A 17,301-nucleotide genomic window follows, 5' to 3' on the forward strand; every position below is an offset into this window, starting at 1 on the left:
TAAATACGTAAATCTACATCAATATTGATATACTATAAATATACAGAATATATGATAGGTTACATATTTGAAAAATGCCAAACCTACCCTAAAAGCAAAACAAAACCCATGCCTGGCAAGTGACAAATCAAACAACTCCGCAAGCACGCCCCACAGCCGCTGCCAGGATAGTCCTGCTGGCCCAAGGCCCTGCATTCATGGCAGGGAAAAGAAAGGAAAGGAGAAAATTGATCAGGAAACTCACGCCTGAGTTGAGACCAACTTCTGTGCTCAGGACACGTGGGGATGCGGAGCCCCAGCCACCTGATCCCAGCCTCGCTTCTCACAACATATGCCCCTGTTGATGACATCACCAGCCACCTGGTCACCGGAAGCGGAAGCCAGTGGAGGGGGGCAATCCGGGATATAAAAAATGGGGACCAGTGGCCAGTGGTTTGAAAATACTAAATTGCTGCTCACAGCTCACCAAAATGCCCCCACAAGTTTTCAGGCTGTTAACTCGATTCTCTACCAAATCCTGCCTGGGACAGCCTGCACCCATGCATACTCTCCCCTCTAGCCTCTGACCTCAGCTTGACAGCGTCATATCCAGGAAGGTACCAACAGTTTCAGTGGCTTGCAGGGTGTTTGCTAAGAAAGCCAAATGGACCTTGGGACTAGGGCATCTGAATCAGTGGGAGAAAAACATCTCGGTGGAAGCCTGGAGTCAGGGTGTGGCCCGGTTAGGGAGGACCAAGCAGGCCCACTCTTGGTCCTGCCTGCACTGGCTGCTTGGTGGGCCGGTTTGCTTCTGACTTTAAATTTGAGGAGCAGCCCCCAATAGCAAGAAATCAGTTTCTCAAGCCTGAACCGTCTACAGATTGGATGGGACATTTCTACACTGTTTTCTCAAGACTCAGACAACAAGGCAGGCTTATAGAATGTTATGCACAAGGAAAATATACTAACTCTAACATATATGCTCTCTTCACTCAGCCAACTTCTATAATAATTTCAGAACTGTCAGGCAACACTCCAGTCTGTCAGGATAACTCTCACTGGACTGTTTTCCGCTGTTTTTTTTTTTTTAAAGGAGAATGAGACCACTGATTTACACTATTCATATACCAGTATTCCAGAGGCAATATTCCCTATAGATTATTAGATTCCTCTTTTTATGATCTAATAATTTAAAAAAGAAAAAAAATTACAGCTTCATCCTTGTTTACCAAAAAATGCAAATATCTTAGTTTCCAACAACAATAAAAGTCACTGGATTGCTTTGTAAACAAAACCAAGAAACCCACTAACAAAAACCCACTAACAAAAACCTGTATATCTACTTCTTTTTACTGATTCAAACAATTCCCTCTCTTCCTGCCTGGCCATGGACTTTTCTCCCATTTAGAGCTGATATTTATGATGTGATATTATGTCTTGGGTAGCATGCTGAATTCTAGAACACAAGACTGGTAGGCTTGAAGCCCAAGTCTTCTTTGTCACTCTCATTTGACCTGGCAATTTCCAGATCCACTGCACATTTCCTAAACTATCAGGCTCCAGTGGGCCCCAGTCCTTCCCGTGTCTCCCTGTAGTGACAGACTGTACTCCATGTTTTATACTTGTCATTCTGAAGGTGACTTAGCTCCGGGGGAGGACGTCCTTGAACAACCCTGGGATAAGTCATTCTGCTGTGGTCAGGGCCTGTCTGATGCGGCCTGGGTCAGAGACATCTCAATCATACGATCTGTGTGGTCAAGCAGAGGGACAAGAAGCAGCCATTTGTGACTGACACAGAGACACCAGTTTTCTGGGCTAGAATGACCAGGTTAGAAAGTTAGAATTACACCAAAGAAAAATGCCTACATCCTCTGGACCACAGTTCCCAAAAGAACCTGTAGCTGCCCAAAAGAACCTGTTGCAATGATGAAATGTTCTGGGTCTGTGCTGCCACAGGTGCCTACTGAGTACTTGAAAAATGACTGGAGTGACTGAACAGGATTTTTATTTTTTATTTTTTTTAAAGATTTATTTATTTATTTATACAAGCTCTAGGTACAGTCAGAAGCGCGGGAGGGTGAGAGAATTCACCAGAGCCAGAGCGGGGAGCAGAGCAGGCAGAAGGACCGAAGTACACTGCTGAGGGGAGCAGCAGGCGGCAGGAGAGGTCTGCACGCCATGCGGGTCCCTCCTCCAGTGGCCGGGGAGCAGCCAGGGATCGAACTGGCACCGCAGGGGCTGCGGGCAGCTTCACAACCCAGCGCTCAACCGCTGCGCCACCGGGGAGGCCCAGGATTTTTATTTTAATTTCATTTTTGCCCATAAACAATTTACTTCTGCCTTAGACCATTTGGGCTTCTACAACAAATTGCCATAATCTGGATAGTTTATAAGCAACATACATTTATTCCCCATAGTTCCAGATGTTGGGAAGTCCAAGATGAAAGTATCGGCATATCTGGTGTTTGGTGAAACCCATTTCCTCAGCCCTTGACGGCCATCTTGCTATGTCACCATATGGCAGAAAGTAAGAGGTTGCTGTCTGGGGTTACTTCTGCAGAGCACTAATCCAATTCATGAGGGCTCCATCTTCATGACCTAAGCACTCCCAATGGCTTCATTTTTAAATACCACTACATTGTGGTGGGGTGGGTAGAATTTAACATACAAATTTGGTGGTGGTGGTACAAATTTTCACTCTAGAGCAGTCAAATGTGATGTTTGTATTATGACAGATAGGGTTCTATTAGGAATTCAGCCATGGAGTAGTGGAAGCTTCCAGGGAATTGGAGGCACCATACCGCTCTTAACCCCCTTCTTTTATTTTAATTAATTTAAATTTAAATGGGGCTAGTGGCTACCATTTTGAACAGTCCAGATATTCTGCTACTGTGTGTACTTTCTACCTGGGTGTTTTCTTGGTGCCTCAAATCTAAAATAACCCCCAAATTTGTCCTATCCCAAACTTCGGCGCCCATCTTAAATTCATCATTTCCATAAATCAAACTACCCAGTTGCTTATTATAAAACCCCAGGGTCAATCCTCAATTCCTCTTTCCCTTACTCCCAACATCTAATCCATCAGCAAGTTGTTTCCATGCTGGCCTCTTTCAATCTACCCTCCATGTGACAGCCAAACCCACCTCATAAACAGTACATCAACTTTGTCTATCTTCTGCTAAAGAGCCTCTAGGGGCTGTCCATTATTCTCAGAATAAATTCTAACTCCCTACAATGATCCATGTGCCCTGGTGAGGGACACTCTGCTCACCTCCTCACTTACCCCACACTTCACCTCCCCTCACTTATAATGCTCCAGTGACACCAGAGCTTCCTTTGGGATTCCTGATGTCGTCAAATCCACTCATACTCCAGGACCTTTGCACTGGCTGTTGCCTCTGCCTGGAATGTTATATACCCATCTTGCCTATGACAACTCCTTATCCATCAGATATCAGTTCCTCAGGCAAGCTTTCCCTGACCACCTAAATCAAAGCTGTAGCTATCACTCAGTCACAGCACCCTGTTCAAAAAATATTACACACACACACAAACAGAGAGAGAGAGAGAGAGAAGAGAAAAAATGGTAAGCAAGTGAGGTTAAGCGTGTATTTTTTGTGTTCTTTGTACTTTTTGTATTTTTTCTGTAAAAAGTACTTTGTGCTTTTCTCTAAGTCTGAGATAATTTAAAAATAAAGCTCAAATAATAGAAAAACAATACAGATTTCTGGGGTCTTGCCTCCAGAGATTCTGATTTTATAGATTTGGGGAGTGGCTCAAGAATCTATTTCACACACACATGTTAATTTTTAAATTTAGTTACATGTGTGTTTTTTCACCTAAATGAACCATCGGACTTTTCACAAGTCTTCAAAATCAGGATCTGTCTCTACTAGAGTCATTCTTCTGAGACACAACAGCAATCTCCACCGCGTATCATATTCATGGATGCCTAGGCTGTTGGAGTGACAGTGCTATTTAGTGATATTTATACTGAGAGGAAACACACCCCTTCCCTGCATGAACCCCCATTCATGTCTACCTGCAACCTGTATGTGTGACTTTATTTGGAAAGAGGGTGGGCTCTAAATTTATTGCAGATGCAATCAAGTTAAGATGGGGCCATACTGGATTAGGGTGGGGTCTAAATCCCATAGGACTTGTGTCCTTAAAAGATGAAAAGAAATGGACTGATAGGGATATGGAAAAACAGGGAAGAGTCCTTTTGTGCAAACGGTGGCTGAGGTGAGGCTAGAAGGATATATCTACAAGCCAAGGACTGCTGGCCTGGCCCACCTGAAGCTAGGAAAGAGATAAGAAACAGGTAGTACTGTACAGCCTCCAGAAGGAACAAACATTGCCAAGACTTTGATTTCAGACTCTGCGCCCTCTAGAACAGTGAGAGAATCACCTTCTGTTGTTTTAGGCCACTCAGCGGGTGGTACTTTGTTACAGCCGCTCTGGGAAATACAGTGCCATGAGCACTGTGATGTCCCCTGTCTGGAGCCATCATGGGCTCGTCCTTATTTTTCCACCCATCCTTTAAGAACATTTCTGTGAGGGACAGCCACAATGTAACTACTTAGCATTTCCCCAACACTCTATTATGAAAAGATTTAAATATGAATTAAGTAGAAAGTATGTCAACTAAATACATCCCCAAACCTACATGTTATCATTCACATTCTATTTTTCTTTAATTGCAACCTTAAGAGACCTGTATATATTAACATCTAACTCTTGCAGTTGTAAGGTTATACCCTTAGGAATTATTACTAAATATGAATTAATTTGATCTGTCTCCCCTTTAAAAAAATGGTATGATTTTCATTAGTAAAAAATCACCAATCGTGAGTGTACAGTTGGTGAAGTTTTTGACAATTATGCCTCCTGTAGCAATGCCCAAATCAAGATGAAGAACATTTCCATGGTCTAGAAAGTCCCAGGAATCTATTTTTAATAAGCTTCCCATTCAATTTTGATGAAAAGAACAAGTATCCAGGTGAGGAAACAAGTTTCCAGTTCCCTTGGTCAGAAGGACAAGAAGTTTGAGATTTACAAGGCTTGGAGAGAGGCACAGATTTTTTGTTAGAAAATACAGTTGCTTGTCTGCTCTCCTAGCCTGCAGTGACTTGCATTTACACAGAACTTGACCTGCACGCCCCTCCTCCAACAACAGACTGTGGACACAATGCAGGAAAGGTACACAGAACCCACCCACGAGCTGAGTTCCAGTGGCAAGGCCTATTCCCGATGCTCCCTCCACAGCACCCCCCATCCTTGCATTCCCAGCTGAAATTGCTGCCATTCCATGACCGCTTGGACACCCACTTTGGATCCTCCCATGGGGCCTTCGGCTTGCGTGGGCTTCCCTGAGCTGCCTCTTCCCTACTTCAGCCAAAAGATCTCTGGGTCAGGGCATACCAAGCAGTCTCAGCCTCTGAAAGTCCCCAAGATCAGCAACATGACTAGAAATAAACTCAGCTCCTGTTCTGCCTTTTTTTTTTTTTTTTTTTTAGTGAAGCAAGTGGAAGCAGAATCTTGGATGAAATGAAACAGAAGAATGGAAAACAAAACAAAACAAAACCTGATGGCGAAAACCTAGTAAAAAATGAGTAATTTTATTGGTATAGAAAAAAGTCCAACAATAGAACAAAATATATCTGTGCGTCATCAATGTGTGATAAAGGTGTTTTTTAAAATTAGTGGTAAATGAATCTACTGGGATAACCAGTAGGACATCTGGAAAAAATATAAACCCAAAATAATCTATATTTTGCTTCTTATACCAAAAATAATCCAGGTAGGTAATACACTTAAGCAAGAAGAGGCAACAATTATTAAGCATAAAATTAGAAGGGTATTATTCATGATATTTTTCTTTTTCTTAAATCTTAAAGTAAGGTGGTATAAGAATAATAAAATTTGATATCTTTCACTATATGGAAATTGTGAGGATTTAAGTGGAAGAAAAATATTGAACAAATTAAAAGACAAAAATTGGATGGCAAATAGTCATGTATAATGGGAAATGAGCTAATATCCTTTAAATGTAAGCAGTGATTACAAATCAATAAGAAAAAGATCAACTATCCAATAGAAATATGGCCAAAGAATCTGAGCAGGCAGATAAGTCAAAAAGTCCAAATAGTTTAGAAAAATATGAAAAAACATTAGGTCCCTCTCATACTCCTTAAAAATAGAGATTTAAACAAGGAGCAGGTTTTTTCACTCATTGGTAAAGATTAAAAATACTGGGAACACACAATTTTGATGAGGGTGTGGAAAAATAGGGATCCTTAGATGCTTCTGGAAGAAATCTAAATCAGTAAACCTCATTCTAGGGCAATGTGGCAATAACCATCAACTTACAAATGGAATACTATTTTAATTTAGACATTTCAAACCTAGGATTCTATATTGCACATTTCTTTGCATATGTCTGTGAGGTGATTATGAGGTTGTACAATAAGAAAAAACCAGAAACAGGATAACCATTTAGAAGAATGAAGCAAACCTGTATTGCTGATATGGAAAGAAGTATAAAGTATGTCGTTAGATGAAAAAAGCAAAGCAGTATCATATGATTCCTTTGTATGGGAAAAAGAATAACATATGTGTATGTGTATAGAATACTTTGGTGAGGATAATAAGAAATTGATGGTTTTTATATAGGGACTGGACTGGGAGGGGCACTCCACTTTTTTTGCCCATTCCTTTTAACTATGTAAGTTTTTGTAAACTATGTTCATGTGTGGTTATGATAACAAGGAAAATTATGATGATAAAGTCTAGAGTCTAATTTTAATTCACTGGAATATTTTTCCCCTTGATTAAAGGTGTTGAATGTGATTAACCTTTGACCTCTCTGTCTAATAAAATGCAGATTACTGCACCTCCCTGGTGGCGCAAGGGGTTAAGTCTCAGCACTATGAAGCTATCCACAGCCACTGCAGCAGGATTTTGATCCCCAGCCAGGGAGCTGACCCACATGGCGCAGCAGACCTCTTCTGTTTCGCCTGCTGCTCCCTTCAGCAGTGTATTTCAGTCAATCTGCCATTTCAGTCAATTCCCCATTCTGTTTCTGGTGAATCCTCTCACACACACCCCTGGCATCTCTTGCCTGTACCCCAGTTATTGTATGCATAAATAAATAAATCTTTAAAAAATGCAGATTACTGAGCATTCATTAATATCAATTAAACTGAACTCAGGCACTCAGTAGACTTGAACCAGGTTCTTTCCAGCCCTTACTGAGCATCCCAGGTGGGACCACCTGAAGGCCACAAGATCTTGGCTGCATGTGAGACTCCAAGCCCAGTGGCTCGCCGCAAAATGCACCCTTGCCACTGGCTGACTGCTAGGTACCAAAGTCCAGGCCTCTCTTATGTCCCTTGTCCCATTGGGTCATCCCCTCTCCCCCTGAATCCTGGTAAGTTCTTCCAGATCAGGTCTAGGCCCCTGACATCTAGTTTGGAACTTTCTTCCTCTTCTGGGCACAAAGTCTGGCATAGAGAAGACACTTGAAGAGGTTGGAATCAAGAGTTTGAACTCCAGGATTCATGTATTTCTATAGGGAGTTTCTCCATCATCTCTTGATGACATGTGCACATACATACTTCCTGGGTTACATTCAGGACACTTCTTCCTCTTCCACATACTGAACACATCACACCCATGTCCTTCTCTCACCGGGTCAGACCTGGCACCCCATGAGGAAAGCCCTACTGCTGAAATGTGCCTTTCCTGCAATGGGGAGCAACACCCCAAAGGCTGATGGACTGGTTTCAGTTCCAGCTCCACCCAGAGTTGTAAGTTGTGGAGGAGGAAGCAAGAGGTCCCTGCCCCTTTAGCTAAAGATTCTGCTCTTAAATCTGATGAACAGAAATGTGTCACCAGCACATCCTTAATGATGCTTCTGAAAGGACAGAAACAAGGGAACGCTAGAAAGAGGGGGCTTTGAAAATTCCCCCTTTCCCTTAGAGGGTCACTTCTGCAGCTTGGCTGTGACTCCAGTCCTGGAAGGACCAGGACTGGAAGGCTGAAGACTGAGCTGAAGCTCTGCACGACTGTCCTGCTAATAGCAAAGGGACAGGGGCCCTGAGTCCTGGAGAATTGCTCTATTTTGTCCACATAGGACTTGGAATTGGTGGTGTGCTGCACCCTTCTAGGTGTTTCCCTTCTGGAACTCCCATCAAGTACTGGTGAAAAAATGGCACATTGCCACCCATGGCACATTTGTGAAGAAGGAGATAAGGAAGGACCTACAAAGCCATCTGGTCCAGAATGGCCCCTCCAAGATACACCAGGACAAAGCAGACAGGAACCTTAGCTTATCAGCTGTTTTCTTGATCCAGCATCCCTCACCTCTCCACACTGAATGGAAGAGACAGGCACTGTCCACTCCTGGGCACCCCCTACTCCTCCATGGTGCTCTGATCAGACAAGCATGACCTCTGCACAATTCAGATTTGCCTCCAGAACATCAGGCCCCTCAGGGAACATTCCGGGGGCTATGGATAATTATTACCTCAGGTTCCTACAGATTTGGGGTGATTCACAGGTTCTGTTGCTCACAAAGAAAGTACCTCTCTGGCTGGCTAAACTAAAATGTCCAAATTAAAGGCTTTAGGGTACAGCTGCAGCAAACAAAGATCCTCCAGGTACCTGTGACCTGGATGAGACTCTCAAGTCAACACATCACCCCATCACATACTCTGACCTCCAGCCCTACAATGGATGGAAGGGCAGCTGCCAGGAGGCTGGAGTGTTTGACCCACTGATTAATAATTAACTAAGTGTGCAGGTAACAGGTCACATGTCAGGGCAAGGAGAGCCTGCTCCCCTCGGGGAAACTTCCTCCCATGCATGCACACATGTCCACATGTCATCCTAGAAGGTGGAGGTTGTTCACAGGTCCAGAAAGCAAACATATTCAGATTCAGAACTCTTCTGTCCCCAGAGGCTTGACTTCAGCCCAATCAGAAGGATTAGAGGGAACCCCACCTGTATCCTGTCCCTCTTAAGCCCCATAGAAATGCATTTGCTCCCTTTTGATTTAATCTGATGCCTAAGATTCATCTCTAATGGGTGTGCACAGGAATACGGGGCACCTGGAGATCTGTATCACCTCTCAGGGTGACAGGTGTCTCACCTATGCAGTGGGAGGACTGCCATCTACCTGCCCACCGACCTTAAGGGTTCAAATAAAAATTGATGGGAAAATGTCTACTGAATATCTATTCAGTCCAGCATAGGTGCTACGTGTTTTCCTCCCCGGCAGCCAGTCTCAGAGTGTGGGCCTTGAACTGACTTAAGTAGTTGAGGGTAGATAAATGATGCCTATTTCTTAGACTGCCATTATTATATAAGAGCAGGGGCTGTTTATTAACAATTAAGTGGGTGATTAAATTTAGCATTCATAAAACTAAAACTTGCCCTTCTTAGAGATTCCCTAAAAATTCCGATTCCATTTTCCAATAGGAAATCCGAGCATCATATGACACTAAGCAAAGTCAAAAAAGTTCTTTTAGGCACAGAAGACTGTAGGGAACTAGAATTCTATTCCTTTTAAAGGAGAAGTTACCAGTAATTTACTTAGGTAATTATCAACCCAGTTTGTTGTAGTTTGTATGGTTCCCTCTACGTGTGTAGTCACATGGACTCGCAGCAATGGAATTTCTGGTTACTAGTTTTCCTAGGACAGCACTTTAAGACATTCTGTATGCTTTGTAGTTCAATATTACATGTGAAAACAAATTCTGTCAAGTTTGTTCATCTGGTGCTTTAAATAGCTTGCAATATACAATCAAGGTAAGAAAACAAAGTGTTTGGGACAACGATTCCCAACACAAAATTCTGAGTATGAGCTCTGTGTTTCTCAAGGATAAACTTTACACGTGCTGCTCAGGTTTGCTACTCAAGTTTCCCTTGCTCTCCGAATGCAGGGCATTCCTATTCGGGATGATCTGCTAGGTTGTTTTGGGGTCTGGGTATGCTAAAAAATTACTCCATATAAATATGGAGTAAAATGATAACAGCATAATACAAATAAGAAATAATGGTAACAGCATCATTCTCAGACCCAAAATAAAGCCTGCCAGGTAATGCCAGGTAGGAAGGTTCTACCTTTAGATAATGGGTGAAAGCTGTACTCCTATTTCATTGTCATGACAGTTCTTTTTCTACTGAAGAGCAAGAGTGGGTGGGGTGAGTAGCTGTTGGAATCTTTAGCCATCTTAGATGAGCAGCAACTGGAGAAGAAAACCACTCTTTAAAGACTACATGCTTTGGAGAAATTTGCATGACAAGACAAAGGAAAGAGTAAGTTTCCGGTTTAGTAGACAAGATGTGCAAATGCAATGAATAGGAAGAGCATTATGAACCTATATTGGAATGCAGAGACAGGCAAAATGCTAGAAGAATTTGGGAGAAGGAAAGAATCAGTTCTAGATGGAGAGGTCAGGAGAAGCATCTGAGCTGCAGTTAAGGGATGTGACAACGGGGAGCCACTGAGCAGTAGCAGTAGGAAAACGGGGAGCCACTGAGCAGTAGGAAAACTGCTGTAGCATAACGAGGAGGCATTGGCTCTCCTGAGAGCCACCCAGGAGATTGCAAATAAGCAGGGCAGCCACGGGCAGATGTCCCAGGAGGAAGATGAACGAGGCTCCTGAGGATCAGTCTGTCCAAACACTGGCTCTGCTTTTTCCAGTTACTCCCCACTTTTCCCCTTCAACTGCCTGTGGGTGGTCTAGGGCAGGGTAGGCGATGGGACCACTGTTGTTCAGAATGTGAAAATGTTAAGTTAATTTCCCGTAGCACTGCACGAAAGCAGCAGTCCAGCTGAGTACACACTGTATGATTCCACTTAAGTTGTACACACTTTTTGAGAAATGAGAGGCAAGAAAAACTACCAATGGAGAACAAGAAGCAATGACCAGGGGGGACAGGTGGGGAGGTAGCTAGTATAATACACCCCTCCGAGGGCTATGTCCCAGTGCCTACAACTTGTGGCTATGTTACCTGACAGTGAAAGGGACTCTGTGGACTCTGCAGGACCTTGAGATAGGGAGAACATGCCTTTCACTGGCTTTGGATTCTCCAGGACAGAGTGGAGTGGCAGTGGAGACACTGGCTATTATGAGTAAGGAAAACACAGATAATCTCGACATAGGAGGGTTTTTTTTTTTTTGTGTGTGTGTGTGTGTGTAGAAATACATGAGAGTGTGTGTTTAAACTGGTACTGTTTATTTTTCTGTTCCAATATCTGCCATTTTTGCAGGAGCTCCAAAACCACAACCCCCTTTGTTCCCTGTCTGCCTCAATTACTGATTTTACTTGGTTGCTGCTCAAAGCCTCGGTGCCCCTTGCAAATGGTAGTTTTCTCTCCTCTCGTCTACAGTGATGAAAAGGCAAAGGTTACTCAGAGGAGCAGTGACAGATTACTTGGGTGATAAAGGGAGAGGCAGAAGAGTCAGCATCAGAGGAGATACAGTGAGGACAAAGGTCTGAGCACTCCAATTATTGGCCGTGGCTACAAGCCAAGGAATACCAGCAGCATCTTAAGGCTAAAATAGGCAGGAAAAGAGTTTCCCTCTAGAGCTCCCAGAAGGAAGGCTTCCCTGACTCCTTTTAGACATCATACCTCCTCCAGTATTGCAAGAGAATTCATTTGTATTGCTCTAAGTCACTGAGTATGAGGTAATTCATGACAGCAGTGATAGAAAACTAATACAGATGGAAGACCAAAAGGGTGTGGTATCCAGAAACCCCCATGGAGAAAGCATAGCAAGGAGGAGGCAGTGAGTACCCTATGCCAGGCCAGGTAAGATCGGGTAAGAACTGACTATGTGCTTATCAAGGTGATTATCCCACCTTGATGGTCCCACCTTGATGACCTTGGCAAGGGCAGTTTCAGTGTAGTGGTGGGTTACAGAAAGAAAAGAGCAGTAAGTATCATCCACCTGTCAAAATAAATGAGGATAACATATGAGCCAGCAACGAGTGTGTGACATAAAAATAAATAAGGAAAGGGAAGATAAAGGATGCTGCTCAGTCAATACTTTGGAATCTTCCTGGAAATGTTTCAAAAGATAAGGGGGTTTCCATTTGTTTATTTTTATTTCCCCCAGAGAGTCCTAACTTCTGACCTTCCCTTCAATTTGGGTCTCGAAGCCCCTTAATTCACTGAATTCTGGGGTCACACCTGGAGGACTCCTGGATCCTGTGTTTATCCTGGTGCCACATGGAAACACAGTGACCTGCTCCCTGGATGCTCTATCACCAGATCTTCTGTTCACCCTCCAGCTAACACTTGCCTGGCACCACGCAGACCAGAGCTCAAAGTCCCTGGTAGATAGTGAAAGATGGTGGCTGCTGATTAGTCAGTCAGGCTCAACTGGGATGCCTTTTTGTAGGGTAACAAGGGCTCAACCCCTTTCAGCTGGCAAAATTCTCGCCTCCTTCTGCTCTTCAGTGGGGCAGGGAGTGTTTGGGTAAGCTCCCCAAAGCACTGCTTCTCTCTGAGTTCTTAGCTCAGAGCAGCTTTCTAAGTTGGGATGCACTCAACACGTTCCAGAGTCTGGGGTGGAGAGGAAACCCCATGTCTTCCAGCATATGGATCTCCTCCCAATTGTTCATCCCCATTTACTCCAGCCCTGAAGCTCAGAACAGCTAGACCCCAAAGCCTGGCAGAACCACATGTAGTAGAATAGGAGGATTTCTCAGCTCTCCAGAGACAGACGTGCCTGTGAGATGAGGATGTGGAACCCAGAGACATTCAAACATAGGATTACCCCATCATCAGTAGCTGAGATCAAGCCTCACCTGCTTCAGGGTCTTCTCTATCAGAGGGCTGTTACTGAGGGGCATGGTCAGATGTTGGCCTAGGAAGGACCCCTTGAGGTGTGTGTGTGTGACAGGGAAGTACCAGCTGTTGCTTCACGATTATAAACCTCTTGGAGGCAGGTTTGGGTGAGGAAAAGATTCTGGTTGGACAGATGACAGCTGTAGCTCTCATCAGAAAAATGCACCACTGTGCATTTTTAACACACAATTTCATCTTTTTCATCAATCCCAGAAAATGATCCAGAGAACACCAAGATTAAGTAGCTCTGTTCTGTGTGTTTTCCAAAATGTGATATTTACTCCACTGATGGTGTCTAAGATCACTTTAGAGTATATGGGGATGAGATTTTCTTATTTTTATTGCTCTATATTTTAAAGTGCATGGAAAATCTGTGATTTCAATGGTATTATCGCCTAGGGCATGTAAATGGCAAAGTGAAAAAGCGTGAGTACTTAAAGAGATAAATAAGAGTTTGAGTGGCAGGCCAATTTGGAAAAAAAACCTGTGACAGGGCTATGGATAACTGAAGTCTGGGGAACATAGTATCTATGGCCTTGGGAAGAGTTTTGATCCAAAGATTTTCCTTTGCTTTCTACTTCTTTCCTTCTAAAAAGTGCTGGCTGCAATTCAAAAAGTGAACTTCATACCCCATTCATGATGTAAACAAAGGTGGGAAAAATACTGTTTTTACTTGAATTCAGAGTGAGTTTGATCCTACTGGCCCCTAAGGGGCAGAGGCAGGAAATAGGGCCTGGCCTTCTTGCTCAGACATTGCTTTCACTTGCTCAAGGCGGGCAGCTCAGCTTCCTCAAGTCTAAAGCAGACCTTGTCTTACACCCACACTATGTTGGCTTAAACAAGTTTGACTTGCTTTACATGTGAGTGTCAATGTGTGTAAGTATGTATATAGAGGGACTGTGGCAAAGTGGAGAACAGGGGAACAATGGGATCAGGGCTTCTCCCTAGAAATATCATAGTAGAGTTTAAGGATTATGCTTATCTCCAGGGACCTGGGTTGGAGTATCATTCTGAAAGGAGCAGGGATGGCTCATCGCGCTCCCCTCCCCCATCAATGTCCCTCCTGCTCCTCACACACAAGAGGCGGCTCTAACAGCAACAGGTGTCAGCATTTCTAGTCCAGCAGGGGAGGAGGAGGTGGAGAAGGCAGCTTGGGGCACTAGAATGGCTTCGTGTGAGAACACGGAAACCCCTCAACTCCACTCACACCTTAGGTAGGCATCTCTCTGAAAGATGCCACAGAATTGTCCTCTGACTACTGCTCACCCCTGATTTCAAGATAACACTGTACTTGTTTCCAGAACAGAAATCTCTAGACAGAAGTCAAAAAGCAACTGGTGTGTTGGATGAGTATGGCCCTTGGTAGAATATGGTCTATGGGTTTGGCCCACATCCTGAGGTTGGGCCCAGATAGAAGGATCATTATGACATGGTCACACTGGGGCTCTTGGGGTAAATGGAGAATATATGAGTAGGACACAAATGTGGACTCAATATTCATTCAGTTCTCCTGAGAATCAAGCAAGGAAGAGCAAAGCAAAGCAAAAGCCAACCCTGCCCATTTCAGGGCTGTTAGCAGAGGTAGGAGGTAGGGCCAAGGCAGTGGATCAAGAGAGATTCCCGCCACCATCACCACCATCACACTGGAAGGGGAAGGTACTCCCTGGTGCTCCTGTTTATAGAACTCAGTTACAGTGTAGCATGGCTCACGGGTCCTCACAGCCTGGAAATCTAGTCTGATCCCAGGATTTCCTATTTCTTGCTCTGAGCTAAACCTTCTGCCCATCAGTATGACCTGACACCAAATATCAGCTTCCAAGATTGAACTGAGCTCCCCCTGAGTCCAAGAGGAGTCCTGGCATTTTACCTATGAAATCTCCCAAAGTCTTCCCCACCTGCCCCTCAGTTCCAGCAACTGTTACCCTTCTCACTATTGTGGGTCTCTTCCCACCCACTGGGTCTCCCCCTACTCCTTCTCTGCAGCTGGGGTGTTCTTCCAAAGATGCAAATCTGGCCATGCCACACCCCTGCCAAATCCCTTCCCTGGCTTTCCAACTTCCTTGGAACTGAGTACTACACCCTGGCCACAGCCTCTGAGGCCCTGTACCATGAGACCTAGCTGATCTTTGGTTCCTCTCACACCCCAATCCTTGCCATTCAGAATCTTCACCCATGCTTTCCTTCCATCTGGAATGCTCCCCCTGGTCACACTTCACCTGGTCAAGCCCTCTCCATGGCAAGGCCCTCAGTGTGATTGTAATGTTCTCAAGAAAGCTCTCCCTGAGCTCCTCTTTCCAGATTCCCATACTGAGAATCACAAAGGACATGCTATGCCATTAGTATGACACCCTGCCATCAGCTTTTAGCTTCATGAGGATGGTTTTGACCACTGTGCCTAGCCCAGTGCTGCCAGTCATTGAAGCAGCACTGAGTGACTGAGTGCCTAAATGAAGAATTGGATAAGATGGTCCAGTGAGGATCCACCTGGGAGAGAGGCAAGTCCTTTCATTCAAATGCACTAGTTGGGGCCAACTTGAAAGCAAGAGCAAGAAGTAGGCAACAACTGCTGGTTTTTATTTACCATTATGGCCCCACTGTCACTAGTCCTTAAGGCCAGAGGAGTGGGTTTGCCTCTGGTCCGAGCCTACTGGGAGCCCTGTGCATAGGGGCCACCTCACTGCTCAGAGACCCTTGGGACCGAGACAGCCTCAGTTTGGAATCAGATACACTTGGCCATCCCACTAACTAGCTGTTTGACCTTGGACAAATTGCAATGCCTCTTTGAAGCTCAGTTTCCACATTCTCAGATGGGGATAACCAGGCTGACTCCAGGATCAGATGTTTAACTACCATGAACAGCCTGTGCTGCATAGCAGCATGCAGCTGGAAGTTTTAACCCCTTCTTCCCGCAAATAACTGATTTCTCCTTGTCATGCCACTCTTGTTGACATCCAAGCACGAAAAACAAGGAACAAAGGGAGGTCTGAGGAGTGAAAGGACAGAGTCTCCCCAAGACACAGCCCAACCTCTCCAGATACCTAGGGGAGTCCTACTGCAAGATAAGTGCATAGCAGGAAATGCAAACTAGTGGGTAAGGTTGATGGACCTCTTGAAAGCGGGTGTAGGGAGGTAGGGAGAGGACAGGTAGGAAGGAAGAGCAGTTGCAATGAAGGAGAGACCAACAGGGGAACAAGAAGGAGAGACAGCAGCGTGAGGCTGGAAAAAGATGTTCCAAGTTGCAGCTGTCAGAGCCTGCAGAAGGAACAAGTGGGAAGGGGGGAATTCGGGCGATGATAGAAGCAGCAGAGAGGAGAGGGTCAGGGGAACCCCTGGAGAGAAGGGGAAGCTGGAAGCGTGCATGGGAGTGACCCGCCACCTGGAGAGGAGACCCGAGCAGCCGAAGTGAGGGTGGACGCTGTCCCCTTGGGTCCTCTCAGAGTGGCGAGCTGGGAGAGCGAAGCGGGGCCGGGAGAGGGGAGGGCGTGACCGCGGCCCTGCTGTACCTGCGGGTCTCCTTGCAGCTCGCCCACGTAGTACTGCTCCAGCCAGCGGCGTGCGTTCGCGGAGTGCCGGTGCGGCGGCCCGTCCAGGTCGGCGCTGACATCCTGGCCAGCCCTGGCCAGCAGCAGCTGCTCACCCCCGGGGTGGTGGCGCACGAAGCCCGTGAGATCGTAGAGGCGGGCGCCGCAGCGAACCCAGCAGGCGCCGGCCGCCAGGCGCCGCTGGACCTCGGCGGGCGAGAACGAGGCGGCGGGGGGCGGAGCGGGGGCCATGGCGGGACAGCGGAGCGCGCAGCTCCCAGCGGGGCGTCTGCCTCCTCTGGAAGCCCGGGCGGCCGGGAAGGGCGGGCAGCCGCCAGCCCCGCACCTGCTCATTTGCATGCCGCGCGCCCATTGGCCCTCGGCGGGACACCGCCCGAGCCGCAGGGTCCCCCAGTCCCCATTGGCCGGCAGGCGGCCAGGGCCGACCCGAGCCGGGCTGGTCGGGGCAGCGGGCCTCCCGCCAGGTGGCCGCGGGCAGGTGGAGGGCGCGCCCGCCAGGTGGGTCCCGTCGCAGCAGGAGAGAGGAGCGGGCGGGCGGCCGCAGGCGACGCAAGTCCCGTCGCCGAAGGCTGTCTAGACGGACATCCTCGATGGCTTGATCGCCCCTGGAATAACTTCTGTAGCTGCCCTGTGGGAGAAACTTGGAATTTTCCACGTTCAGACAACAGGAGGGGGCAAGGGGTGGGGAGAGGCAGGGCAGGCACTAGAGTAAGGCTCTGACCCGTCCCCTCTCCTCAAATCGCTCCCCCCAACCTAACCCCGCACAAAACTTATGTTAAACTCCGCAATCACAATATATACTATTTTAATGTAATCTGTTTTTTTGTTTTTTTTTTTTTTGGTGGGACACTCGCCGGTGGCCGGGGAACGAACATGCGCTGCAGAGGCTATGGGCAGCCTTGCAGCCCAGCGCTC

General features: G+C 46.0%; 1 protein-coding gene across 1 annotated transcript in view; it reads right to left on the reverse strand.

The window, feature by feature from the left end:
* Nucleotides 1-16,617, reverse strand: part of FA2H (fatty acid 2-hydroxylase) — a gene marked incomplete at both ends in the record, with an annotated part of 43,717 nt that extends 27,100 nt beyond the window's left edge. The window contains one exon of the mRNA XM_084257900.1: nucleotides 16,348-16,617. Within this exon, the coding sequence (XP_084114026.1) occupies nucleotides 16,348-16,617 (270 nt within the window). The remainder of the gene's footprint in view (nucleotides 1-16,347) is intronic.
* Nucleotides 16,618-17,301: the final 684 nt, after the last annotated feature.

This window comes from Talpa europaea (assembly GCF_964194135.1).
Source record: "Talpa europaea genome assembly, chromosome: 16".
Classification (NCBI taxonomy): domain Eukaryota; kingdom Metazoa; phylum Chordata; class Mammalia; order Eulipotyphla; family Talpidae; genus Talpa; species Talpa europaea.